Here is a 23,896-nt window from a genome sequence, read left to right on the forward strand (position 1 = left end):
AACTCTGGGCCACTGATGAGCAGGGCTGCTTGGCCCCGGCTGGGTATTAACCCTTCCAGGGCTATGTTGCTCCACCACAGGGACGTAAATGGTCGAAACATGCCATGGAAGATCCTCAGTACAGGCCCACCAGCCCTAGCTGGACCAAGGCAGAAGCAAAATCCTGATGCAGAAAATCCTGGATGTGGTATTGCCGGGACAACATGAGTATCTCTGGAAAAAAAAAAAAAAAAAAAAAAGCAACAGCAGCTCCCAGACGAGGAACTGACTTTGGACAATCTGTGGACGAGGAATGAGTGGTGGGCAGAGCCGTCCCCTTGCAAAGGTCAGCACTTAGCTCAGGCCGTGCTGCAGCCAGCCTCCAGCACTGGGAAAGGACGTGACCGCCGTGAGGACCAGTGGGGGCTGCCGAGAGGCCCTGGGTATCCCTCAAGGCTCGGGATGCTGTTCTACCTTTTCTCATCTCCTGCCAGTCAGAGGACAAGCCGGTGTTCATTCGTCAGAGGAAATGGAACGCCCGAGCACGCCCAGAAGATATGGGCGTGCATTTCGGAGGCTCTCCTCTGAACACACTTCAGGGGTTGCAGCTGGAAGCCCAGACAGCAGGAACAAGGAAGAGGCCCCAAGGGAGTGGGTCTGGGGCTTCTCCCCTCAGAGAAGTTTGTTTCACGGCGATAACTGGTACGGAAGGCCCACTGAATCATGGGTCACCCCCTTCCCCGTGGCGCTCTGCTCCTAGCTCCCCAAATGTGAAGACAGTGTACGAATGTAAGGAAGTGAGCTGCCTCTGTTCACCGCTCCAGTTAAAGGACCTACTCCTTTTTGCCTCTGGGTTGGCACCTCCACTGACCCCAGTCCAGTGTATATTTCACCTTGAACTCCAGACCCGGCCTGCTTGGGATAGCGGGATGTCATTCTCATAGCAGGTAGCAGCCTATGACTATTAAATACACCTAGTGATCTGGCCTTAGATGTTTAAAAAAATAGAAAGAGGGATTGCCACGTTCTTGGGTGTATTATGTATTAAGTGCAAGCTACTGAGTGAACCCAACTCAAGAGAGGTAAACCAAAGAAGTGGGGGCTGCCATCAGCTTTGCGGTGGACTTTGTGCATAACTAGTCCTGAAAATCTCATTTGGGCTGCCCCATCTGAAATAACGTGGACATGCCTCTTCCCAGGAGGTTGGGAGAGGGAATGAAGTAGCCACTGAAAGCACGGGAAATTCTCAGGGTGGGCAGAGGAGGAGAGAAAAGGTCAGCATCTATTCAGATTGCTCTTTCCAGTAATGCTGACATTTTGTCTTATTGAACAGATAAAAGCCAACATGTCCAAATGGCAATAACTTGGGAGAGAAAAAAAAAAAAAATGCAGCATGCTCCAGGTTCTGAAGCATGTCCTTCAAAATGTAAGCAAACCTACCTCACTGACACAGAGCCAAAACCAAACCTTGGCAAGCCTAAGGGAGAATTAAACAGACAAAAGGGTGCATTCAAGATGTGGTGCTTCCTATGCAAATCAAAACCACAATGAGATACCACCTCACACCTGCTGGAACGGCCACCATCTAGAAGACAAGCAATAACAATTGTTGGCAAAGGTGCGGAGAAAAGGGAAGCCTTGTGCACTGCTGGTGGGAATGTAAATTGGTGCAGACACTGTAAAAAGCAATATAGATGCTGCTCAAGAAATTAAAAATACATCTACCATCTGATGCAGCAATTCCACTTCTGAGTATATACCCGAAGGAAATGAAAACAGAATCTCAAAGATATATATGCACCCCCACGTTCACTGAAGCATTATTCACAACAGCCAAGATATGAAAACAACATAAGTGCCCTTGAACAGATGAATGGATAAAGGATATGTGAAATATACATAATATGTATATTATATGCATCTATATATAATGGAATACATATATAAATATATGTGGTGGAATATTATTCAGCCGTGAAAAAGAAATACATCCCGCCATTTGTGACAACACAGATGGACCTTTGAGCACATTATGCTGAGTGAGATAAGTCAGACGAAGTTAGGTGAGTGCTATATGGTGTCACTTATATGTGAAATCTGAAAGAGCCAAATTCATAAAAACCAAGTGTAAAATGGTGGTTAGCAGGGGATGCGGGTGGAGGGATAGGACAGATGCTGATTAAGGGTACACACTTGCAGCGCACAGTTAATAAGCCCCAGAGATCTAACGCACAGCACAGTGAGTGTACACAACAGCAGTGCATCGTAACCACCAAACTCGCTGCGAGACTGGAACTCAATGATTCCGGCCACTGAAAACAAAGGATAATTTTGTAACGTGACAGAGGGGCTAATTATTGCTACAATGGCAATGATGTTACGATATATGTGTATCAAATTAACATGCCGTACACCTGAAGTTTACACAATGTTACATGTCAAATACATTACAATATAACTAAAAAGACAAGGTGCTTCCTCAATGACCCCCAGGATGCAGGCAAGGGATTGAAGGTCCTTCTGTGGCGGAACAGGAGAAGAAAAGGCATAGGAACAGCCCTAGGAAACTTCAGAACAGGGGCAAACAAGGGTGCAGAGTGTGTCCCCGCACCGATCACCGATCCCTTCCCCAAATGGAGTCCCTCCAAACTCCTTAGACATTCCCAGATTCTGCTTTGGGGGTGACAAACCCCACAGAGTCACGGAGCAGACAGAGGGGTGCAACTAGGAGAGGAAGGCGCGGGATTCTGTCAGGGCTGTGAGCAGCGCCCGTCCGCTCCTGCTTCCTCTCAGACCTGCCCCTTCTTTCCCCTAATTCACAACGCAGGAGCAGCGCTCCCTGAAGACACGTTTCCCAGACTCCCTGGCCAACTGGCTTCCGGCCAGATTCCGCCGATGGGAGGTACTGGAGGGAGCCTGGCAGGTGGCTGGAAAGGAGAATCCAGAGCATTCCCCGTCTGTCCCATCTGCTTCACGCCGTGGCTGCACCTCCTCCATCCTCCCGGTGCCCGCTGGCCGGCCCTTCCCTGCCTGGCACCTGCTGGCACACGGCTTCAACCAGGGCTCCATTCCCACCAGGTGGCCCTGGCCCTGGGCTCTGGGGACACCATCTCCCGCCCTGGCTTCCCAGCCCCAGCTGCTACTGACCTCTGTGTTGCTTCACCACCCGTTTAGCGTGTCGGCGATCCTGACACCTTTTGAATTAAGTTTCCCTGTACGGAAAGGCCCTCTGCGGAACTCCCGGGCTTCTGATTTTCTGGCTAGATCTTAACTGCAGCGCTGTAGGACATAGGACCCTGATAGTGCCGGTGTCAGCCCCAAAGTTCCATGAGCCTTACCACAGAGGGGAGAGATCCAACTTCCAACTGCCGGCCTCTGGATCGCTTCGCCTGAAGACTTTTTTGGCGGCCTGAGCCGCCGCTTTTCCGCTCACGTGCGTGTTCAAAGCAGGCCAGAAGTGCAGGGGAAGTCACACACACACACACACACACACACACACACACACACACACACACACCTGGAGCCTCCCTCAGTGGTGCCTGGTGGCACTAGCATATACCCAGCTTCTCACCCCTCAGGCCGTAGAGCTGTGAAGTGCACGTTCTAGGTCAGCTCCCAGAATCTCTCCGTGAAATGATGAGCCAGCCGCCCACGGCGGTAACATGACAGACCACGTGCCTTTCGTTTGCAGCCTTCTCTTCTCCGTCACTGTCCCACTCCACTCCCGGGGTTCCCCCCCCCCCGCCCCGAATAAATTTTGCACGTGAGTCACTGACTCGGGACCTGCATCTGAAGCAACCTAAAGTAAGGACCTTTTTTGCTTTGCTTCCTAGTTCCTTACTCTTCGTGAAAGTTAAGAAAGTAACGTCTATGAGAACATTGCGTCCACTGGGCGACGGGACAGGTGCTGTGCAGACACCCTTGCTCACCAGCTGGAGCCTGGCTGCCAGGCCTCAGTGGCGTACGGAGACGGAGGCCCCTGCGACCTCACTAGCTCAGGAGCTCAGTGCTGAAAGGGCACAGTCTGGAAGCCTCTCCATCCACAAAAGAGCCATCCCACCTGTTTTCTTTGAAAGCTCCTTTCTGGACATCATGTCAAAGACTCACACGGAGTCAGAACACCTCTGACCCTGGAGGAATTTTTTAAACCAACACTTTGATTTTTCTGGCACATGAAGGGCAAGAGAGCAAAGGACCCTGACAGGCTCATGCGTGCTTCAGTGAATTCTAGGGACGTGAAACAATGACCTTGGCCGGGCAGCAAAAGACAGATTTAATTTACACGCTTCAGGCCGTATATGGAAAAATCATTTAGACGAGAAAAGAGAAGTCCAAACTGCGAGTCAATCGTGGCAAACATCACACAGCCCGGTGGTATGTGCTGGCCTCTGCAAGCCACTTGGCTCTTCCAGGACTCCCCACCCTTGCACATATTTGGGCCTTGTGTTTTCCACGAGGGTCTGGTCTGAAATACCATGGTGACTTTGCCCAGCCTTCGCTCGGAGCCCCGCCCCGTCCCCCTGCGCTCTCATTTCCCAGGCTGCCTGTCTCCCTCCAGCTTCTCCACCGTAACCCAGGCCTTGGGACTCTCCTTATTTGTAACGTCTTAACATAGACGCAGGCCGGTAGAAAAGCACACACTGAGCATAGGAGAAAGTCTTATTTTAGCCAGGGCTTCTGCTGCTGAGAATGGGCTGTCAGCTGAAGAGGGCCAGAGCCCCCGGGCCCCCGCCATCTGACAGCCTGGGCCACCTGCAAAGTCTCTCCTTGGAATGGATAATTCACAGGCTCCACAAAGGGAGATGTTTATGGGCACGTTCTACGCTCCTCTGGCATCCCTCTCTGTGAAGCCGGAGCCACCCGGAGATTGTTAAGTCAAGCAAAGTCTTCTGGATAAGGAGTTGTCGGGTTTATTTTTAAATCTCATGGATTTTAAAGGATGTCCATAATCGGAACTGTCAGTCCCCTCCTAACACACACACACACACACACACACACACACACACACACATGCAGAGAGAAAGAGAGAGAAATAGTCAGAGATAGAGGGAGAAGATGCTGGGGCAGATCCCTCGGAGGCCCACGAGAGGAGTGGGTGAGGAGCCCAGGAGCCAGTGTGCAAGGAGCTATTAGCCCACCCGGCACTTCCTCGGCACACACTCTGCCACAGAGTGTGGCCCCCAAGTAAATTTCTGCGTCTTTGAAACTCTCTATGTAACTTTTTAAACTTCTCTGCCCTTGGCCGTCTCCTTCGCTCTTAGGCCTCTATGGACAGAAAGCCTGTACCCAGCAGGAGTCCCCAAACTTTCTCAGTTCCCTGTACCCTTAACAGCTCGGTCATGTTTACACAATGACCCTCGGCTGCAAAAAAAAAAAAAAAAAAAAAAAAAGACTTAAAGGTTCCATTTAGGGAGGAGTTGAGTCCAAATAACTTAATAAGTATTTATGTCCAGATAGCCTAGTAGCCATTTAGGAAAAAATAGACAGAAATTGAAAGAAAAACTGATCTTTTATTTCACTCTTCACCCTAATTGCTCACTAAAAGGATGTGTCCAATTGCAGGACACTGTCCGGCTCCTCCCTCCTGGGATTCCCTTTGGACCTCACATTTGCATCCTCTGTTTCACAATAACCTTGAGCAGAAGCTGTGCTGCTGCTACAGGAGACTCGGCTTCCCTAAGACGCGGTGATGCTGGTGGGCATGTCTTGCGTTTTAACGCTGACCCTCCTGGGGTAGTGGCTCCTGCCGTGTCTGACAGATGCCAGGTACTGCTGGACTGCCCTCAAAGGTGTTGAAAAATGCCACGACTTTGGAGAGTTCCCTGTGGCACCCTGGAGTGCCCTGGGGGGGGGGGGCAAAGTTTGGGAAACAGTCTTCCTGACTTAAGAAACCTCCTTGACACAATGAGACCATTTGTTCGTGGCTCTCTCCTGAATGTGTGTGTGTGTGTGTGTGTGTGTGTGTAAAGAAACCCATAACCAAAGCAAACACAGGTTCATACAAGAATAAAAGAGCATAAGGAAAGGTCTGGAAAGATACAAGCCAAGCTGCTAACTGTAGCTCTCTCTAGGGGGACAGTTAACACTGGGAGAGATGCAGTCCAGGCAGACGTGTGTTTTATCTGTAATGTGGGATTTCTCGTGAGAAGAATGTTCTCATGTAAAATTTATATGGTGATAAGTAAAACCCCTGCCATGTTAACGTAGCCACACACCAACGTAGCCTTCAACCCCACTTTCGCCAGCGCTAAATTCTGTGCAGAGAGGCTCCTTCTCAGGAAACTTCCATCCTTCCTCACTTCCCTCCACCCTGATTCCCGGGGTGGCAGCCAGCGTCCCCGGGGGCTTTCCGGGGACTCTGCCTGCTCCGCTCCCATCACGTTTGCTGCTGTGGCAGAGACGCCTCTGTCCCTCGGCCGGTCTGGAGCTGTTTCCCGGAGGTTGGCAACCGGCGAGGTCCACAAGTCCCCGCCTGCCTGGGGCCGGACCCCCCAGTGAGGGAGAGGGAGGCCGACCCCTGAAACTCCCAATTCAAGTCCTCAGCTCCTCCTAAGACGATGCCCCCATTCTGCAGTCAAACGGGTGACTCCCCGGCCCCCGGCCACGTCCACTTCTCTGCTCCTTGGTTCACTGACCCATTTCCCTGGGTGAGGATGCCCCGGGGAGGGGTGGGGGGGAACCATGGGCGCAAAGGGGGGGGCCACTCCCTGAGACATGGCAGAATGAGAGCCCGAGAGACAGACGGACAGAAACGGAGGAGCCAGAACTGGAAACAATGAGTAAAAAGTAATAATCAGGGGCTTCCCTGGTGGCGCAGTGGTTGAGAGCCCGCCTGCCGATGCGGGGGACGCGGGTTTGTGCCCCGGTCCGGGAGGATCCCACGTGCTGCGGAGCGGCTGGGCCCGTGAGCCGTGGCCGCTGGGCCTGCGCGTCCGGAGCCTGTGCTCCACTACGGGAGGGGAAAAAAAAAAAAAAAAAAAAAAAAAAAAGTAATAATCAATCAATAAAATTAAATTAAATTCACTTAAAAGAAAGTACCTAAGATTGCTGGGGGAGGCCTTCAGCGGCAGTTCTACTCTGTAAGCTGTGCTCCAGCCGGGGGGCTGCACGGTACAGAGCGACCTGTTTCACCGCCCCTCTTACCGAACACGAGAAGCTGGGGGCAAGCAGCCCAAATGGCAGGGTTCGGAGCTGACCGGGCCGCGGCCAGCGCTTTGCCCATCCAGGGGCTGGTCTGAGGGCCACGGGCCCAGCTCCTCTGGCTGCCCTGTGGCCTCCTTCCCACCGCTTATTCCGTCGGCTCCCGAGGACTGGGGGTGAGGGTGGAGACCCAGACGGGCCCCAAGGTTCAGAGCTCAGCCTTCACGCTGGGAGCCCACGGAACGGCCGAGGATAAACTGGAGGAGAGGCCGTGGGCACTGATGCAAATCACCGTTTCCGGAAACGGGCCCAGGGCCCAGCTTTAGCCCAGCTCCTTGCTACGTGACGCTCCAACCAACCGAGTCCCTGCCCGTTCCCTCCCCCGGTTTCCCTTTGCCAACGAGTAACCTTCCTCATCCCTAAGAAGAGTCTGAGAGAACTATGGAGAATCTTGTTTATTTATTTTTGACCCTCCAATGGTCATTAGGTTTCTAGTGCCTCCAAAAGAGGGCCGGAGGGAGCTCCGTTCCACAGGACAGTCTGAAAAACGCCCCTCGGCCCCCCAGGCGGGAGCCCTGAGCCCTGCTCCCCGGCTCTGGCGGCCCCCAGCCTCCTCCTGCCGTTGTCCAGCCTCCCAGCAAAGGTCCTCAACGATGCGTAATGGATTCCGCACGCCCACTGGGCATGCGTCGCGAATGTTTCACTACTTCAGCTTTAGATGAGTTTTGGTTTGAAATAATTGTCCCCGGGGTGGAGCGCTGAGCGGGAAGCCACCACCCGCCCATCCACGGGGCTCCTCCTCTTGGCAACTGTTCCCCATAAAGCGTTCATCAAATGCAGCACTGCAGGCAGCTCCAGGCCCATCCTGGATAAACGGCAGGTCCCGGGAGGTAAGCTCCGGGGACTCGCTCAGTGGGATTTTGTTTGAAAGTCCCTTTAGTGACAGGTCTTGCAGAAGACTCTCTCAGGACCCACCGGTGCCATCTCCCCAGCTTGTCACATGCTCCCTGCTCCTTGACACAAAACTACGGTTTCCCTCCTCACTGAAGCCTTCAGGTATCTGACCCCACCCGTGTCACTCCGATGGCACCATCACACACACACACACACGCACACACGCACACACACGCGCACACACACAGGCACCCTCCCACGTGCTCACACCAGAGGACACCCACCCCACTCACGTGAACTTTCTCAACCGCCTGGGAACGGTCAGAGTCCCTGAGCACTGACGTATTCGTTCCTCGAGTCAGTGGGCGGCATTCTTGCACTTTCTGCCGCATTTTTATCCTCCAGCAGCCTCTCAACTCCCCGGCGGGAGGACCCGGCATAAGTGATCGATCAGTGGCTAGTAGGTCCCAAAGTGACGCCGACTTATGACTGTCCTTTGCCGTTGCCCCTTGGAGCTATGCTCCGCTGCTCCTTTCCTCTGCCAGGTGCTGAACCCTAAAAACCATACTGCCCAGAATGATTTATCAACTGACTTTGCGGTTAGATTTGACCAACGGGGGCCACTGGCGTTCGACTCAAAGGCAGGAGGGGGAAATTCAGGGTGTTTCTCCTCCACCCCCTCTACCTGCTGCAGAGGGCATCTCCAGAAAGAGCTGCACCTCCCGCAGGGCACCGGCACCCAGCGGGTTCTGGTGAAACCACCTCGCTCCTGGTCCTTCCAGTCCTAAGAATGGGAGCAGCCCCCTCCTGATGCTAACCTTTGCTTCGCCTCACCAGCCTGTCTGCCTTGAGCTCCCCAATCCTAACAGCTTTAGAATTAGTTCCTCAGATTATTTTACCTCTTTTGAACTATGGGGCAGGAGCTCTGTTTTCTGATGACCTCCTCACTGGCACGAACTGTATTAAAGGCAGGGAGTTATGGCCGGGCTGAGAAGGGTCAGAGGGGTGAGAGGCAGCGCTCAGGACCGCCCCCCAATCCCGCAGCCGCAGCACCTTGCCCGCTGTTCCCAACTTAGAGCTTTATCATCTTGTATGAACAGAGAAGAATCGTGCCCTGGAGGGAAACTTGAGGCAAACTGCAAATCTGTCCAGGATAGACGACTATTCCAGAAAAGACTGCAACTAATCCAGGAGAGAAAAAATAAATAAGTAACACAAGCCTATTCTCGTATTAGAAGCTCCAGCTCCATATTCTCCCTCGGGAACACAACACACCTCTGTGTTTTTACAGTCCCCATCGCTCCCTACTGTCTGTTGAACCTTTTGCTGGAAACCGAGCTAATAATTCTACTCACTCGTGTCCTCGGGGGAAATACAGCGTCAGCCCACCAAACTTGACACAAAACCACTAAAGCAAATGTCGGGTCGCCAGTTGTCTCCTACCCTTCTTTCCAACAAACACCACGTTCCTTCCTGCCTTTAGAATAAGGAAGAGAACCAACCACGATTCTTCACAGGTGTCTGAGGATCTGCTGAGGGGCAAACACTCTCAAGGCAGAGGAGCATATACAGACCAAGAGCATTGTTCTTGAGTCAGACCATCTGGCCATATACAAGCACTGAGCAAGTTCCTTCTTTCCAGATAAATAAGCCTCAGTTTTCTCACATATAAAATTGGAAATAATAATGGTTTGGAGACTTAAATGAAGTACAACCTGTAAAGACGCACACAGAGGGAGCGCTCCATAAATATTACTTCTAACCTCACTATTTTACTATATCCTCGCTGTGCCCACACCCTTGAAAATCGTAACAGTAGATATTAAAATGGCCAAATTACCACCACCTAAAATAAATAAGAGACTGCCTGTCCCCCAAAGTTATGGACTAATGACCAACATGATTCTTTCACATCAGCGAAGTACCAACTCTCAGAACTGCAGAGGCTACAATCCAATCTCCCCACGTGACAGCTGAAACGGGAGAGACCTGAGATGGGCTTGGCCACCTGGTGATATGACGTGAATCCTCCTTAGGGGAGCCTTACAGAGAGAGCTAAAGAGCAATAGGTCACAGCTAGCTAACATCATAATTAATGGTGAAAGGCTAAGATCAAGAACAAGACAAGGAGGTCAATTCTCATCACTTCTATTCAACATTGTACAAGAGATTCTAGACAGGGCAATTAGGAAGAAAAGGGGGAAGGGGCGGAGGATGGAGAGAGAGAGAGAGAGAGAGAGAGAGAGAGAGAGAGAAATGCAACCAGACTGGGAAACGAAGAAGTGAAACTATCTCTCTTCAAGATGACGTGATCTTATAAATAGAAAAAACCCTAAAGGATCCACTAAAGACTACCAAAATTAGTAAATGAGTTCAGCAAAGTTGTGGGATATAAAAGCAATACACAAAAATCAACTATATTTCTATATACTAGCAAATGAACAATCCAAAAGTGGAATTAAGAAAACAATTATATTTGCAATCACACGGAAAAGAATAAAACAATTATGAACAAATTTAACAAAAGATGTGCAAGACCTGTACTCTGAAACTAGAAAACATTTTTGAAAGAAATTAAAGAAGATCTAAAGAAATGGAAAGATATAACATGTTCATAGATTAGAAGACTTACCATTGTTACGACGGTACTACTGCCTGAATTAATCTACAGATTCAGCTCAATCCCTATCAACAATTCCATCTTGCTTGTTTTGCAGAAATTGACAAGCTGGTCATAAAATTCATATGGAAATGCGAGACACCGAGAATTGTCAAAACAATTTTGGAAAAGAAGCACAAATTCACTCACATTCCAATTTCAAAACTTGCTACACAGGTGCAGTAATTAATCAAGACAATGTGGTATTGGCCAGACATATAAATTAATGGAATAGAATTGAGTGCCCCAAAACGAACTCTTACACTTATGGTGAATTGATTTTTGACGAGGCTGACAAGATAATTCAATGGAGAAAATAATCTTTTCAACAAGGGGGGGCTGGAAAAACTAAACATTCATGCAAAAGATGAATTTGGACCCCTTACTTATATCATACACAAAAATTAACTCAAAATGGATCACAGACCTAAATGTAAGAGGTAACATGGTAAAATTCTTAGAAGAAAACCTGGCAGTATATCTCTATGACACTGGATTAGGCAGTGGTTTCTTAGATATGACACAAAAGCACAAATGACAACAGGAAAAACAGATAAATTGAACTACATCAAAGAACTTTTGTGCAGCAAACTGTATCATCAATTAAATTTTAAAAATCCACAGAATGGGAGAACATATTTGTAAATCATATTATCTGGTAAGAGACTGATGTTCAGATTATGTAAGTAACTCTTCATACAATAATGAAAAGACAATTAACCCACCTTTAAAAATGAGCAAAGGATTTGAATAGACAGTTTTCCAAAGAAGCCATAAAAACTGCCAATAAGCACGTGAAAGGATGTTCAACATCACTAGTCATGAGGGAAATGCTAATTCAAACCACAGTGAAATACCACTTCACACAACTAGAATGGATAAAATTAAAAAGACAGGGGTTTCCCTGATGGCGCAGCGGTGGAGAGTCCGCCTGCCGATGCAAGGGACGCGGGTTCGTGCCCCGGTCCGGGAGGATCCCACGTGCCGCGGAGCGGCTGGGCTCATGAGCCGTGGCCGCTGAGCCTGCGTGTCCGGAGCCTGCGCTCCGCAACGGGAGAGGCCGCAACAGTGAGAGGCCCGCGTACCACACACACACAAAAAAACCAGATAATAAGTGTTGGTGAGGATGTGGAGAAATTAAGAGCCCTCATGCATTGCTGGTTGGCCGGCAAAATGGTGAAGCCACTTTGAAAAATATTAAAGCAGTCCTTCAAAATGTTAAACATATGCGTTTCCATATGACCCAGTAATTCTACTCTTATGTAAATATCCACAAGATGTGAAAACATACATGCCCCCAAAACCTGGTACACAAATGTTCATAGCAGCGTTGTTCATAACAGCCAAAGAGTGAAAGCCATCCAACTGTCCATCAACTGATGAATGTACAAATAAAACTGGGTACACCCCAAACATGGAATATTATTGGGCGATAAAAAAGAATGAAGAACAGATATGGCTACAACATAACACTTTGCTCAGTGAAAGAGGAGAAATACCGCATTTTGCAGATGATTTCATTTACACGGAAGTCCAGAAGAGGCAAACCTATTGAAACAGGAAGTATTAATAGGTTACTTGCTTCCCAGGGTACAGAGTTTCTTTTTAAGGTGATAAAAATATTTTAAACTTAGATTGTGGGAATGACAGCACAAAACTGTGAATATACTCAAAACCGTCGAACTGTATCATTTAAATGGGTGAATGTTATGGTCTGAGAATTAAATCACTTGTAAAGAGGTTTTATAAAATGAACTTGAGATCTTTAAAAAAAACTTGTTTTGAGAAGCAATGGGCCTTGGGGATGAGGTAGAGCGGCTATGACGGCTAGCTCTCCCACAGCTAGCTATGTGGTCTTTGGTGATTTTCTCTACCATCCGGGCCTCGACAAATGGTAGCTTTCATCATTCAAGAGGAAGGAATACAGACAGAGACGGGACATGAAGCCTCAGGGTTACAAAGAAGGCAGAAGCGAAGTGAGCCTCTGGGATGAAAGAAGCACATCCAAGACTATCATCTAGACTTTGATTCTTGGTCCTCGTCTGTTTCGCAGAAGACTGTGCCTTTGCTAAATACCCCACCCGAGAGCCCTGTTTTGCCATGGGCGTTGACCTCAACTCTTGCAGAAGGCAAGAGAAGCATCCCTCCCATCAGACAGCAGCATGTGCTCCTCCCTCATCTCCCACCCTTGGCTCGATTTACAGCAAGAACAGAAGCATTTCCAATATTAACAGAATGGAGGGAACTCAAGAAGGATGCTGACAATCAAATTCCAGGCCATTTTTATCTTACCCTGCTCATTGGGGAAGGTCATTTGCCCCCCAGTGCCTATAAGGCATTAGATGCTTTGAGCTTTACATTCTCAACGGTGTAATGAAAATAGATGATGAATGCTAACACATAAACATATGTATCATTCATAACGCATTCAGATGTTTTGCAATTATTCATGGTTCCTGGAAGTTATCTGACCTGTCGTGCATATAATATACCCAAGCAGTGTTTACATCAGAACCACAGCCTCAGTGTACGCAATTCCAGCTCCTCGGCATTCCCGTCTACGGAATTAAAATCAAATGAGGCGGTGGTCATTAAAAGTTACATGTGATTTCCATAAAATTATCCATTGTACATTGCCCCGGGGTGGAGGAAGAAGGTTGCACGGGACTGCCAAACCCGACAGGACGCAAAATGTTTGCTTTCTGATGAGGGTGATGGTGGTGACTGCTCCTTCCTAAGAATGAATTCATTTCTTTCCCCAAATAATTGGCCGTCTTGGACTTACTTTTTTCTAGGGAAATAATAACTTAGACAGTCACCCCCTTTCTCTTCTAAGTCCTGCTTTCTTAAAGGAAAAAAAAAAAAGAAAGAAAGAAAGAAAGAAAGACAGCTAGTATTCTGGGCTTAAAAACACCACATTCTCCGTATTGGTGCTTGAATAAATTTGCATGTTAACATGAATGGTTCCAACTTAAAGAATGTAAAATTAAATGAAATTTTAATGCGAATCCAAGATGGAGAAAAGACACGTGTAAAAACAACAGATTGTCGATCTCGTTGAATTTTTTCAGGAACCAGATTAGGAAAGACATCAACACACACACACACACTCTTGGTTTCAAAAAAGGGTGGCACTCGGAGGGGACCGGCGGTGCCAAAGAGGAGCCCCCCACCTCACAGGCACTGCGAGTATTTACAGATCACAGCACAGATCCTGAAGCTCTGTTTCGACGTCTGAATGCCACCATAAAACTCAGAAATACGACTCACAATCACCTCCGTACTTTGGAGGCCCATCCAGAGAAAATGAAACGTGAGGAAGAGTGTATGAGCCGCTCAGGCAAATACAGGCATGGATTTGCCTCTGCCAGCCCTGAGGGCCGTTTCCTGATTTATCCTCGCATAGCGGTTAGATGCCCAGACTGTCAGAGACTCACCTGGGTTGGAATCCCAGATCCACCCACCATTCACTGTCCGGGTGACCTCCGGCCAACCACTTAAGCCGTGGACATAACTTTCTTCATTCTCTTTCACTTACAGAAAAATCGCACCAGCCCCATAAATTTATTTTGAGAATAAAATGATACAGTGCGCTGAGGACAGTGCTGGCCCGCAGCAAGGACTGGATGGAGCTTAGCTGTCATTGCACTGGTTGGTCTGGCGGCGGTTGCTATGGCTATTCGACGTGTAGGTGATAAGAGTCCAGAGGACCCAGGTCTGAAGCGGTTTCTTTCTTTCCCGACCCGCTCTCCCATTTCATCCAGACACTACCACCCGGGAGGGGGAGATAAATCAAGTCATGGCGGGAGCCTGCTCCCCACAACCTCTGCCCACGGGACAAGGGGAGATGCCGTGCTCTCCTTCCGTCCTGTCCCACCGCCGCCAGCCCTTCTCACAGCCCGGTCCCCGTCCGCGAAGGCATTGCCAGTGAAATGACACTAGGATCTTAAGGGAAAAAAAAGAAAAAAAGAAGGCAAGCACCAGGCGCCAGCATCTTACCGCATCCTCAGTCCCACCGGCTCCCAACTGCTGGGTCGCAGACTCGTGGCTCTTCCTCAGCATTTTCTCCCGAACTTTGGTTTCGTACTCAGGCCGCGTGTGCTCCTAAAACCCAGAGCCACAGAGCGGTTAGCAGACGGGCGGGGGGCCGCTTTGGCCCGCGTGGTGCCACCAGACACCACAAGGACAGTGAGTCAGGTCATGGGGTCAGATGCCATGGGACAAGGGCTGCCACAACACGCCACACACAACCGCGAGGCGTCGAGACCAGGGCCACACTGTGGCGGGAGAGGGGGACACACAACGCCTGCCACCACACCGAAGACCAAGCCTGAGCACGTCCCGGGGTGGGAGGCGCCAGTGTTGGGAAAGGAGAGAGGAAGCGTTCCCTAGGAGCTGATCCAAAGAGGAGCCCCGGGCAGCACACGGCCGTCTGACCAGAGGACCGGGGCTACCTCCGGCCATCCCACTATCTGCCCTCGGGCCTCGACTTTACGTTGCAACGAGCCAGACCCCAGCTGCAGGAGCAGATGTGCCCCGCAGCTGGGGGTCAGGGTGAGGACCGAACGTCTTCCCCGCACCCTTCTTCTGCAAGCTCAAAACGGCACATCAAAGCTGACGGCGCCCACGGGGAATCTTACAACTCCCTTGCCGGGATCTGTTTCCCATTCAGCCTTGGTGAGTAAATCACTGGCAGGCACACGGGTGCTCAAGAGACGGCAACGGGACACTCAGCAGTATAAAGCCGGACAGTGAGTCACCAGGCATGGGAACGGGTGCCTGGCGGATCAGAAGGACCGCGGTTCCACCAGGGCAGACGCTGGGGCGGGAAGACGCCTGACTTACTTCAAAGAGAACTTGACAGTGTGCGCGCGGCCGCGCTGGTGCGTCTTCCCTGCCGCTTCCAAGGACTGATATCTAGCAGTGTGAGGAGTCCACATTCCTGCATCATTTACCGAGAGCTCCCGGGCAGGGACTCCGGAGCTGGCTCCCAGCGGACACAGAGAACACGCGCTCCCTCATCCCTGCTCACGCCTCAGAGACTCTGAGAGCCAACAAGCCGGGCTCCTGACCTGTCTCTGGCTTTCCCGAGACGTGCCATGATGCCGGAGAGGAGAAACTATGCACGTGACTAATTAAGAGTAACCAGCACAACAGAGGAGGAGCCATTCCAGAGTTCTGCAGGCTCTGCAGCATCACCCGGGCACCACGCTGCAGCCCCACCCTCGGAGGTGGGAGCTTCCCCGCCTGCTGAAACACAGCTGGCGGAGTCTCCCCCTCTCACATAGTCTGGAGTTTGACAGCTTACACGCCACGGAGTTCTTGATTACGTCATCTTCTTTTATGATTTCCCCGCGGTTGTGCGTGTGGGAATCTTTTTATCCTGAGATGAGAATCCGCTGCCCGGTCTCCATTCTTTTGTTTCTCGCAGCAATGGGCCCCGTGGGGAGCACACAGGAGTCTCTAAACGCTTGCGAAGTTCACTTCACTTTGTCTCTCCCCTTCACCCAGCCTCCGGCGCAGCATTTCCTAACGTGTGTGCCAGGAGGCTTTTAGCTAGAAAAGGATTCCGGGGTCTAACAGACTGGAAAATACCACACAATGTGTCACCTGAGAGTCACAAGGAGCCTAATAAAAGCTCTGAGAAGTTCTCCTGTAAAGGCACCTGCTGAATCTTCTTCAACCCACCATGTCCCACAAAACTTCTTTCGCCTCCAACAATGAACCTCCTGCAGAAATACTTTGAGAAATGTGCTGTGACGTTTTCCTCCATGGCCTCTGAAATTTGGTTGCTTTTCTTCTACATTATTCCTATGGAAGGTTTTAACTATAGAACTACAGCCGTGTCTTTCTGTACCATCCTCCGGACTCCAAAGCCCTTCAAGCGAGCACTGCGTCTATCCTGTCACCCTCGGCAAAGGAGCTGAGGGGCCTTCCCTGCTGACTGTAGGACGCTGCCGACCTGCCCCTGACTTTCCAAAGACACGACATCACGTAGAGGAGCGTCCTCACATCCCTCTGGTGGTGGCTGGGGCCCACTTCACTGCACTCTGGGCCCCAGTTCAGACCCTCCTCATCTGTTTAGAACAAGCTGAGAGCTCCTGGCACGCAGACAGGAGTCCGAGGCTCTCAAAGCAGAGTGTCAGGCTGCTCTGCTTTCCGACTGAAGCAGGTCAGACAAGGACCTCGCTGCTCGCAGCCAAGAAGGGAGGGTGAGGTCACGGGATTCCTCAAAGGCAGGGACTCGGACAAACGAGCTCCCGGCCAGAGCAGAATCTGGACCCTGTGGGGGTTGCTCCAATATACCCAGCCTTAAACACGGCCTCCCTGGATGGGGTCTGATGCCGAATCATCACAAACACATAACCCCTCCCGCCAAGACTCTGGGAAATATTTCACAAAGCTACTTCCACCTGGCTGCTCCCCTCAGGAGCTGGCCTGAAGGAAGGCCCCAGGCCAGCTCAGGACCAGCCCTCGCTGACCTACAGAGGTAAACCCGGAGATCCAGTCAACAGATGTCTCCAGCAAAGAGTTATCAAGCGTCTACTGCATTCCGAGCTCTTGGGAGCTCTGTTTCAGGCTCTGAGGCTGCGAACAAGGAGCTCATCTCCAAGTGGAGGAAGGTGACAGCTAGCAAACCGACCCAGAAATAAGAAACCAGCAGGTGGGGACGAGAGCAACTGGGGAGCTGCCGGGCTGGCTGCTTCAGAATGGGGGCTGAGGGAAGGCCAGCCGGAGGAGGGAACGTCCTGGTTGGGATGGAAAAGCTCAGAAAGGTTAGGGCAGGTGGAGACCGGAGCCTTCCGGGCAGAGGGAAGAGCCAAGGCAAAGCCTGGGAGGAGCCGGGAGAGAACACGGGCCCGTGAGGCTGGAAGGTCCGGACGGAGGAGCGCATCACCATGCACGGTGGGGGGGAGGGGGGGGGAGGCAAGGGATTTTGCGTCCTACGTGACAGGAAGCCGTCAGGGGCAGCTAAGCCTGACGTGGCGGACAGGGGCGGGAGAGAGAGGGACGGGAGGACGTCTGCATCAAGACCACCCTCTCTGAGGGGTCCCGGGGACACGTGGGGCCTGAGTGCGGCAGGTAATCGGGCAGGAGAGGCCACTGAGCTGAAGGCCATGCCATCTCAGAGCGAAGACTCCTGAGGTCTGGCAGGCCTCCTGCGACGGGCTTCCACGGGGTCTCTCGGGCCGTGCCAGCCGGCCCCACGGGGAGGCCCCGGGAGCTGGGTTCTGCAGCCCCCTTCTCCTCCCCCCCCGCTTTGAGCCCCGCCCCTGCTGCCTTCCTTGGCGTCCCACGTGGTGCGCGCACCCCAGGCGGGGGGGACAGAGGGTGGGCGGCTCTGGCCTCTGTGCGAGCTGGCACCCTCCCCCCGACTCCCAAAGGGCTGCTTCCTGGCGAAGACCATGGGGAAGGAGGCTGTCTGAGGGTCACAGACACAGCTGTGGCCGCGGCAGGATCCCTGAGACTGGGAGACAACATCTGGTTGAAACAGAAGAAAAGTTCTCATCGTGACCTTCAAGGACCCCTGCAACCTCCTCCCCGAAGCCCAGGTGGTGTCTGCCATCCTCTTGCTCCCCATTTGAATGTAGGTTGGATCTGCCCACAACACTTCATTGAAGGCCTGGGGCAAGTCACAAGTGCCTTCCAGTCCGGCCCTCCACGCCTTCCCATGACCTAAGGAGATACAGACCAGCCATCGGGACCCTCCCTGGCCCAGCCACCAGCCTGCATTTGTTGCTCTGCCCGTGACTGCAGCCCAAACCCTGTTCCCTGCAGCCAGCCAGACCTTCCGGGTATCCCACTGACTGAGCCCCACCCCGAGCTCCCCTGGATCAAGGCTCCTGTCGGGCGTTTCCTCCTGTGGTGCCCATTCCTCCCTTTGCTGCTCATTAAAACTCAACCCGGGGCTTCCCTGGTGGCGCAGTGGTTGAGAATCCGCCTGCCGATGCAGGGGATATGGGTTCATGCCCCGGTCCGGGAAGATCCCACATGCCGCGGAGCGGCTGGGCCCGTGAGCCGTGGCCGCTGAGCCTGCGCGTCCGGAGCCTGTGCTCCGCAACGGGAGAGGCCACAACAGTGAGAGGCCCGCGTACCACAAAAAAAAAAAAAAAAAAAAAAACTCAACCCGTCTTCAAAACCCTGCTCTAAACAAAACAAAACAAAACAAAACATTGTTTAGACCGGAAGGAATTTCTCTCAAACTCACCGTTGTACTCGAATTATTCAGAGACCAGACAACCCCTTAGCTGAATGCGACCCTTTGGAGATGCTCAGAGACTATGCCTGAGGGAGTTCCACGTCCCAGACCAAAACCTGGTCCACAGTAGGCGCCTGACGTGCATGTTCAGATTTAACTCAATTTAAAGCGTGCTTAATATCTGAGTCCAAAATCTAAACACATGGAAGGAAAGACGCAGCTGCCCTCCCTCCTCTCAACCACGCCTGGCCCCAGGCTCGCACACGGGGGCACATCCTCGATGCTGCAGAAACGACCGGCCCCCGGCAACCTCACACAGAGGGCCCGTCAGGACCAGCGCTTTGTTCCACGGGTGAACGAACCCAGGCTTGGCCAGGCCTCTCTCTCAGCCTGCACAGGAGTTGCTGAAATCACGCCCCTCCCAGGAAGCGGCCACGGCTCGTCGGGTTAAACAGGAAACAGGAGACCTGGCTGCAGAAACCTGCATGGCCCAGCGTCGCACTCCTGCCAGGGACTGAGATTTCCAGGGCGCTGAGTCATAACGGACGCCCTCCCCTGTGCGGGCGAGTTTATACTCCCTCTCTCACGGGCAGACCTGCTGGCCTCCTCAGCGCCACTCAGAAGACACACTCAGCTTGTTTCTGTCCCCACACAGGCTTGGATGCCAGGCTGCTGCTGCTTCTCGTCCCTGGAGACCTCCCAGGCCCTGCTGTAGGAGAGGAGGACCTGCACGCCCACCACCTCCCCACACCCAGCCACAGCTCTCTCCTCTCTCCTCTCTCTCTTTCTCCCCAGAATCGAGTCGAACCAATAGGACAAAATCACCCACACAGTCCAACGTCGACAGCTCTTTCCACTGGAAGCGCTACTTTGGCCATCTTTCCCCAAGAAATGCAACTGCCTTTGTTATTCTCTGTTGCTTATCTTCCCAACCAATGCGTATCGTCTCTGAAGTCAGAATGCACATGTACATTCTCTCACTTGCCACGGACTCCGTGATGCCATGAGCCTCCAGGCATCTGCTTAACGCACGGGACTGGGATGGAGTGAATGTGGGAACCCAGTCCACGGTCACGGACTGCCCACCTGCTGCAAGGCAAGCCGACGACTCGGAGCTTTAAGGGGAGGAGAGGATGTCACGTCACAGACAAGGGAGCCGCAGAGCCTCGAGAACAGGACTGAACTGGGGACGTCACTAGCTTGGTCCCAAAGCATCAGGGTCACAAAGCCAGAGGTCCCGAGTCCAAGGAGAGGCATATCAAAGAACGAGGGAGAATACAGAAAAGGTCTGCTCCCCACGCGGCGGCCACATGCTCTCAGCCAGCCTACGCACGTGGTACTCAGGCAACCGGGGGCACCTCCTGGTCCTTCCGGACGCTGTCGCCAGCGTCGGGAGCCCCTGTCCCACATTGACGTTTGCTGTCCAGGCAGCGGTAGCGCCTGGGAAAAGGTAACTGTGAGAAACCAGGCCCGCACTGGGTCAACTCAAACCGACATCAGAGGGGGTCCTGGTTCTCAAAGGAGCCCCAAGGGGCGGTCAGTTTGTTTCATCCTTGAACAGCGTCTGTCCGTACAACTAGACTCTGGAAGAACCTACCCTTTCCCTTAGCTCACGCTCCTGTTTCACACATGCTCTCCTGGCTGACAGGGGACTGGATTCGTGGTTCTTTCTTCCTCCATAAGCATCAGGGCAAGCGAGACCTCGCACCTATGCCTCCCACCGACCCTCGGCAGGCTCACAGAAGCATCCAGGCACGTCCGTGCTCTGCGTCACGTGCTCTGGCGTCACGTGCTCTGGCGTCACACTCTCAAGCGCCAACAAGACGGGAGGCGGAAGAATGTTGAGTTAAACCTCGAGGTCACCACGAGGCTTGCTTCTCATGCCATATTTTCCCAGAGAGGGTCACGAGGACACCTGGCTACCCATCGAGTCCAAAGTCTTACAGCTCAAGAGAAGAGAGAGGATTTCAACTCTTGGCCTCAGTGCCTATCAACCCGGGCTCGGCCCACGGAGCCAAGCTAGCAGAGGGGCCACAGCGAGACTCGGCAAGTGACTGGCTGCCGCGATAGCAGATGTAAGCGGTGACTTCACTCCAGACAGTCGATTACCAGGGGCAAAGCAAAGCGAAGACCCAAAGAGAACTCACTTCTTCCTCTTCTATGCCAGTCAGATCCCAGAAGTAGCCCAGTCGCATCTGTAATCTCTTCCAGTTTTCGAGAAACATGGTAGCTTAAAGAGAAAGGAAAAAATTCTATTAATTCTGAGCACCCTCGGGGTTCACCAAGGGAGGATAAACTTATAAATTTCAAATTTAGGGACTTTCTTTAAAGCATTGATTCCCTTCCCCAACCCCAACTTGTAGCGGGGACAACTCAAAATACTCCACATCCAGGAGAGCCCAAGAGATATATTTAAAGGGACACACACACGCACACACACACACACACACACACACACCCTTTTCCCTATTTCTAGGTTATAAGAAAAGGGTAAACACTGATCTCAATAAATGAAGGAAGAACGGAAGGACAAAGCAAGTAAGAATGGAAGGGTTTGATGGTTTGTTGTCTTTTTTGACAAACCTCGTCTTCCCTATACGTCCCCTCTTCCTGCACCTTCTTCAGTACCCTCACTTTTTTCTCCATCTTTCTGTCCCCAGCACAACGTCCCTTCTCTGGGCCCAAATCACCTCATTCTGAGGTTATGTAACACCTCCGAGCAGTTCTACCTGAGCCCAGGGTCTCAGTGTCCCCGCCCCCCGTCCCGCACGCAGCTGCAACACTTCATCCACTCTTCTGTTTGCTTAGCAAACACTCGTCGAATGCCTACCCGATGCCGACACACTGGTTAGCCTGCCTTCTCCAGCCACAGCCCTTGAAGGGCAGCCCGACGTGCTCCAGAAAGAACCAGCCCCCTCTGCTCTACAGCCATGGCTTCTTATGCCACGACTGGACACGTGATCCAGAGCCCCACTCATGGGCCAATCGGATTCTCTCTTTTGAAAACTGAAAACTAAGAGACACGAAGAGAGGCAGAAATGGGACAAACCATGCAGCACGTGAAAGAAGGAGAGAGGTTTCTGATTCCTCCTCCCGCTCCAGTTGCCTAGGGGCCTGGCTATATTTAATTTCCTGCATCAGGGCTTCCCTGGTGGCGCAGTGGTTGAGAATCCGCCTGCTGATGCAGGGGACACGGGTTCGTGCCCCGGTCCGGGAGGATCCCACGTGCCGCGGAGCGGCTGGGCCCGTGAGCCACGGCCGCTGAGCCTGCGCGTCCGGAGCCTGTGCTCCGCAACGGGAGAGGCCACGACAGTGAGAGGCCCGCGTACCGCAAAAAAAAAAAAAAAAAAAAAAAAATTTCCTGCATCCATGAAGCTTGCTTCTTACTTTCCTATCATCTCTTATTATTTAAGCAAGCTTGAATGAATTCCCAATCAAAAAAAAAAAAAAAACTAGACCTAAGGGACCTGCAATATACAAAACAATGTTCTAGACATCGTGAGGAAGATTAGGTAAATCTGATGTGGAGTTCGCTCTCAAGTTGTTTAGTCTATGAGAAGAGATTTTACATAAGTACGGTACAAGGTATAATGTGATCAGGGCCTTGAGAATGACACAGATAAAAGGCTGTGGGCATGCAGAAGAGAGGGTGCCAGCAGCCAGAGCATCTGAGCTGAGTCTTGAAGAGCAATGGCATGTGGGCGGTGCAGAAGGGCAGGGAGAGGGAAGATCCCAACAGCCACCCCCCAAACTTTCAATGGGTCCCTGTTGTCTGGATTCTTCCCTCTGGATACAGGGACCTTGGGTATCTGGCCCAGCCCACGCGTCCACATCTACTCCCACCGTTTGTCAACACACACCTCACACCTGCATTGCTGAGGAGGGCATCGCCTCTCTGTCCTCTCCATCCCCAGCGTTTGTAAAGTGTCTCCTCTCCCGTGCTACCCTCCAGGGCTGCCCTGCTCTGTTCCGGACCAGCTCATCCTCTCCTGACCAAGTCCGATAAGATCAGCCTCCCAGGCGCCTGTGCCTCTGCGCTCCTAACACCCTTAGATCTGGTGCCCTGGAAAAGGAGGGGGCGTGACAGTCCCTGAGGCCACCCCTACCTTTCTACACCACCCCTGGTAAGAGCCTGGTCGCCCTCCACTACCTGCCGCACTGGAGTGTCGGCTGCCATTCCGGTCTGCGGCCTAGTAACAGGACCGCAAACTCTTCTTCGGCTCGTACCTGCCTCTGTTCACCTGGGAACAGCACCTGGCTGAGCACAACACCCACCTGCGGGCTGAGCGTCCGGTTGCTTAAAGCCACACTGGTTCCACTTGGCGCTCTGCTAGCTGCCAGCTACATCGTGGGACACGGGTCTTTCCTCCCTGGGATCGGAGACGTTGTCGGCTGGGGACCCCACCTCCTGACCCTGGCCTTGGCCTGGGGGTGGTCTCCGAACAAGGAGAACGCCCCTCCGTTTCCTGCGCTGTTCTCAGCGACTGAGGAGGGCTCCGCACACAGACCGAGGTCTCCGTGAAGGAGAGAAGTCAGACTGGGGACAGAGGACGGGGCAACAGAGCCACTGAGGGGGAGTCACAGAGACACGGAGGACCGTCGTGACGACGGAGAGCAGCTCCCAGCTCCTGGTGGGAACCGCGGCCAGGCGCCCCTCGGAGCGCGCCGCACACACGTGCCACCGACGGCCACGAGGGCACTAGGGTGCGGGTGTTACTTCACCCACTTGAGAGATGAGGACAGTGTCACTCCCAGCTTGCTCAGCACCTCGCCTACGAGGACGGACTTCAGTGGCACAGGGCTGGCCACGCTGGCTGGCACGGGGTGGGACTGGGACCCACGGCTATAGGGCTGCCTGACCCTGAAGTCACTGTCCTTAACCTCGTCCCTTTACTTCTCCCTTCCCTACTTTTCAATGGGGCTTCTTCACCCTCTTTCCAAAGTTCCCTGGAGTCAAAAGCCAGAACCCCGGAGGAGCTGGGCCTGCTCCGCTGGTCCCGGGTCCTGCTGACCCATCTCAGGGA

General features: G+C 52.3%; 1 protein-coding gene across 3 annotated transcripts in view; it reads right to left on the minus strand.

Annotated features, from left to right (window-relative positions):
* ANO2 (anoctamin 2) overlaps positions 1–23,896 on the minus strand; it is a 301,537-nt gene that overhangs the window by 123,546 nt on the left and 154,095 nt on the right. For all 3 annotated transcript variants that reach the window (XM_067008590.1, XM_059080738.2, XM_067008589.1), the window contains exons 13-14: positions 21,020–21,102; positions 14,672–14,776 (exon numbers count right to left, since the gene is read on the minus strand). In XM_067008590.1, the coding sequence (XP_066864691.1) occupies positions 14,672–14,776; positions 21,020–21,102 (188 nt within the window). The remainder of the gene's footprint in view (positions 1–14,671; positions 14,777–21,019; positions 21,103–23,896) is intronic.

This window comes from Kogia breviceps, chromosome 12, assembly GCF_026419965.1.
Source record: "Kogia breviceps isolate mKogBre1 chromosome 12, mKogBre1 haplotype 1, whole genome shotgun sequence".
Classification (NCBI taxonomy): domain Eukaryota; kingdom Metazoa; phylum Chordata; class Mammalia; order Artiodactyla; family Physeteridae; genus Kogia; species Kogia breviceps.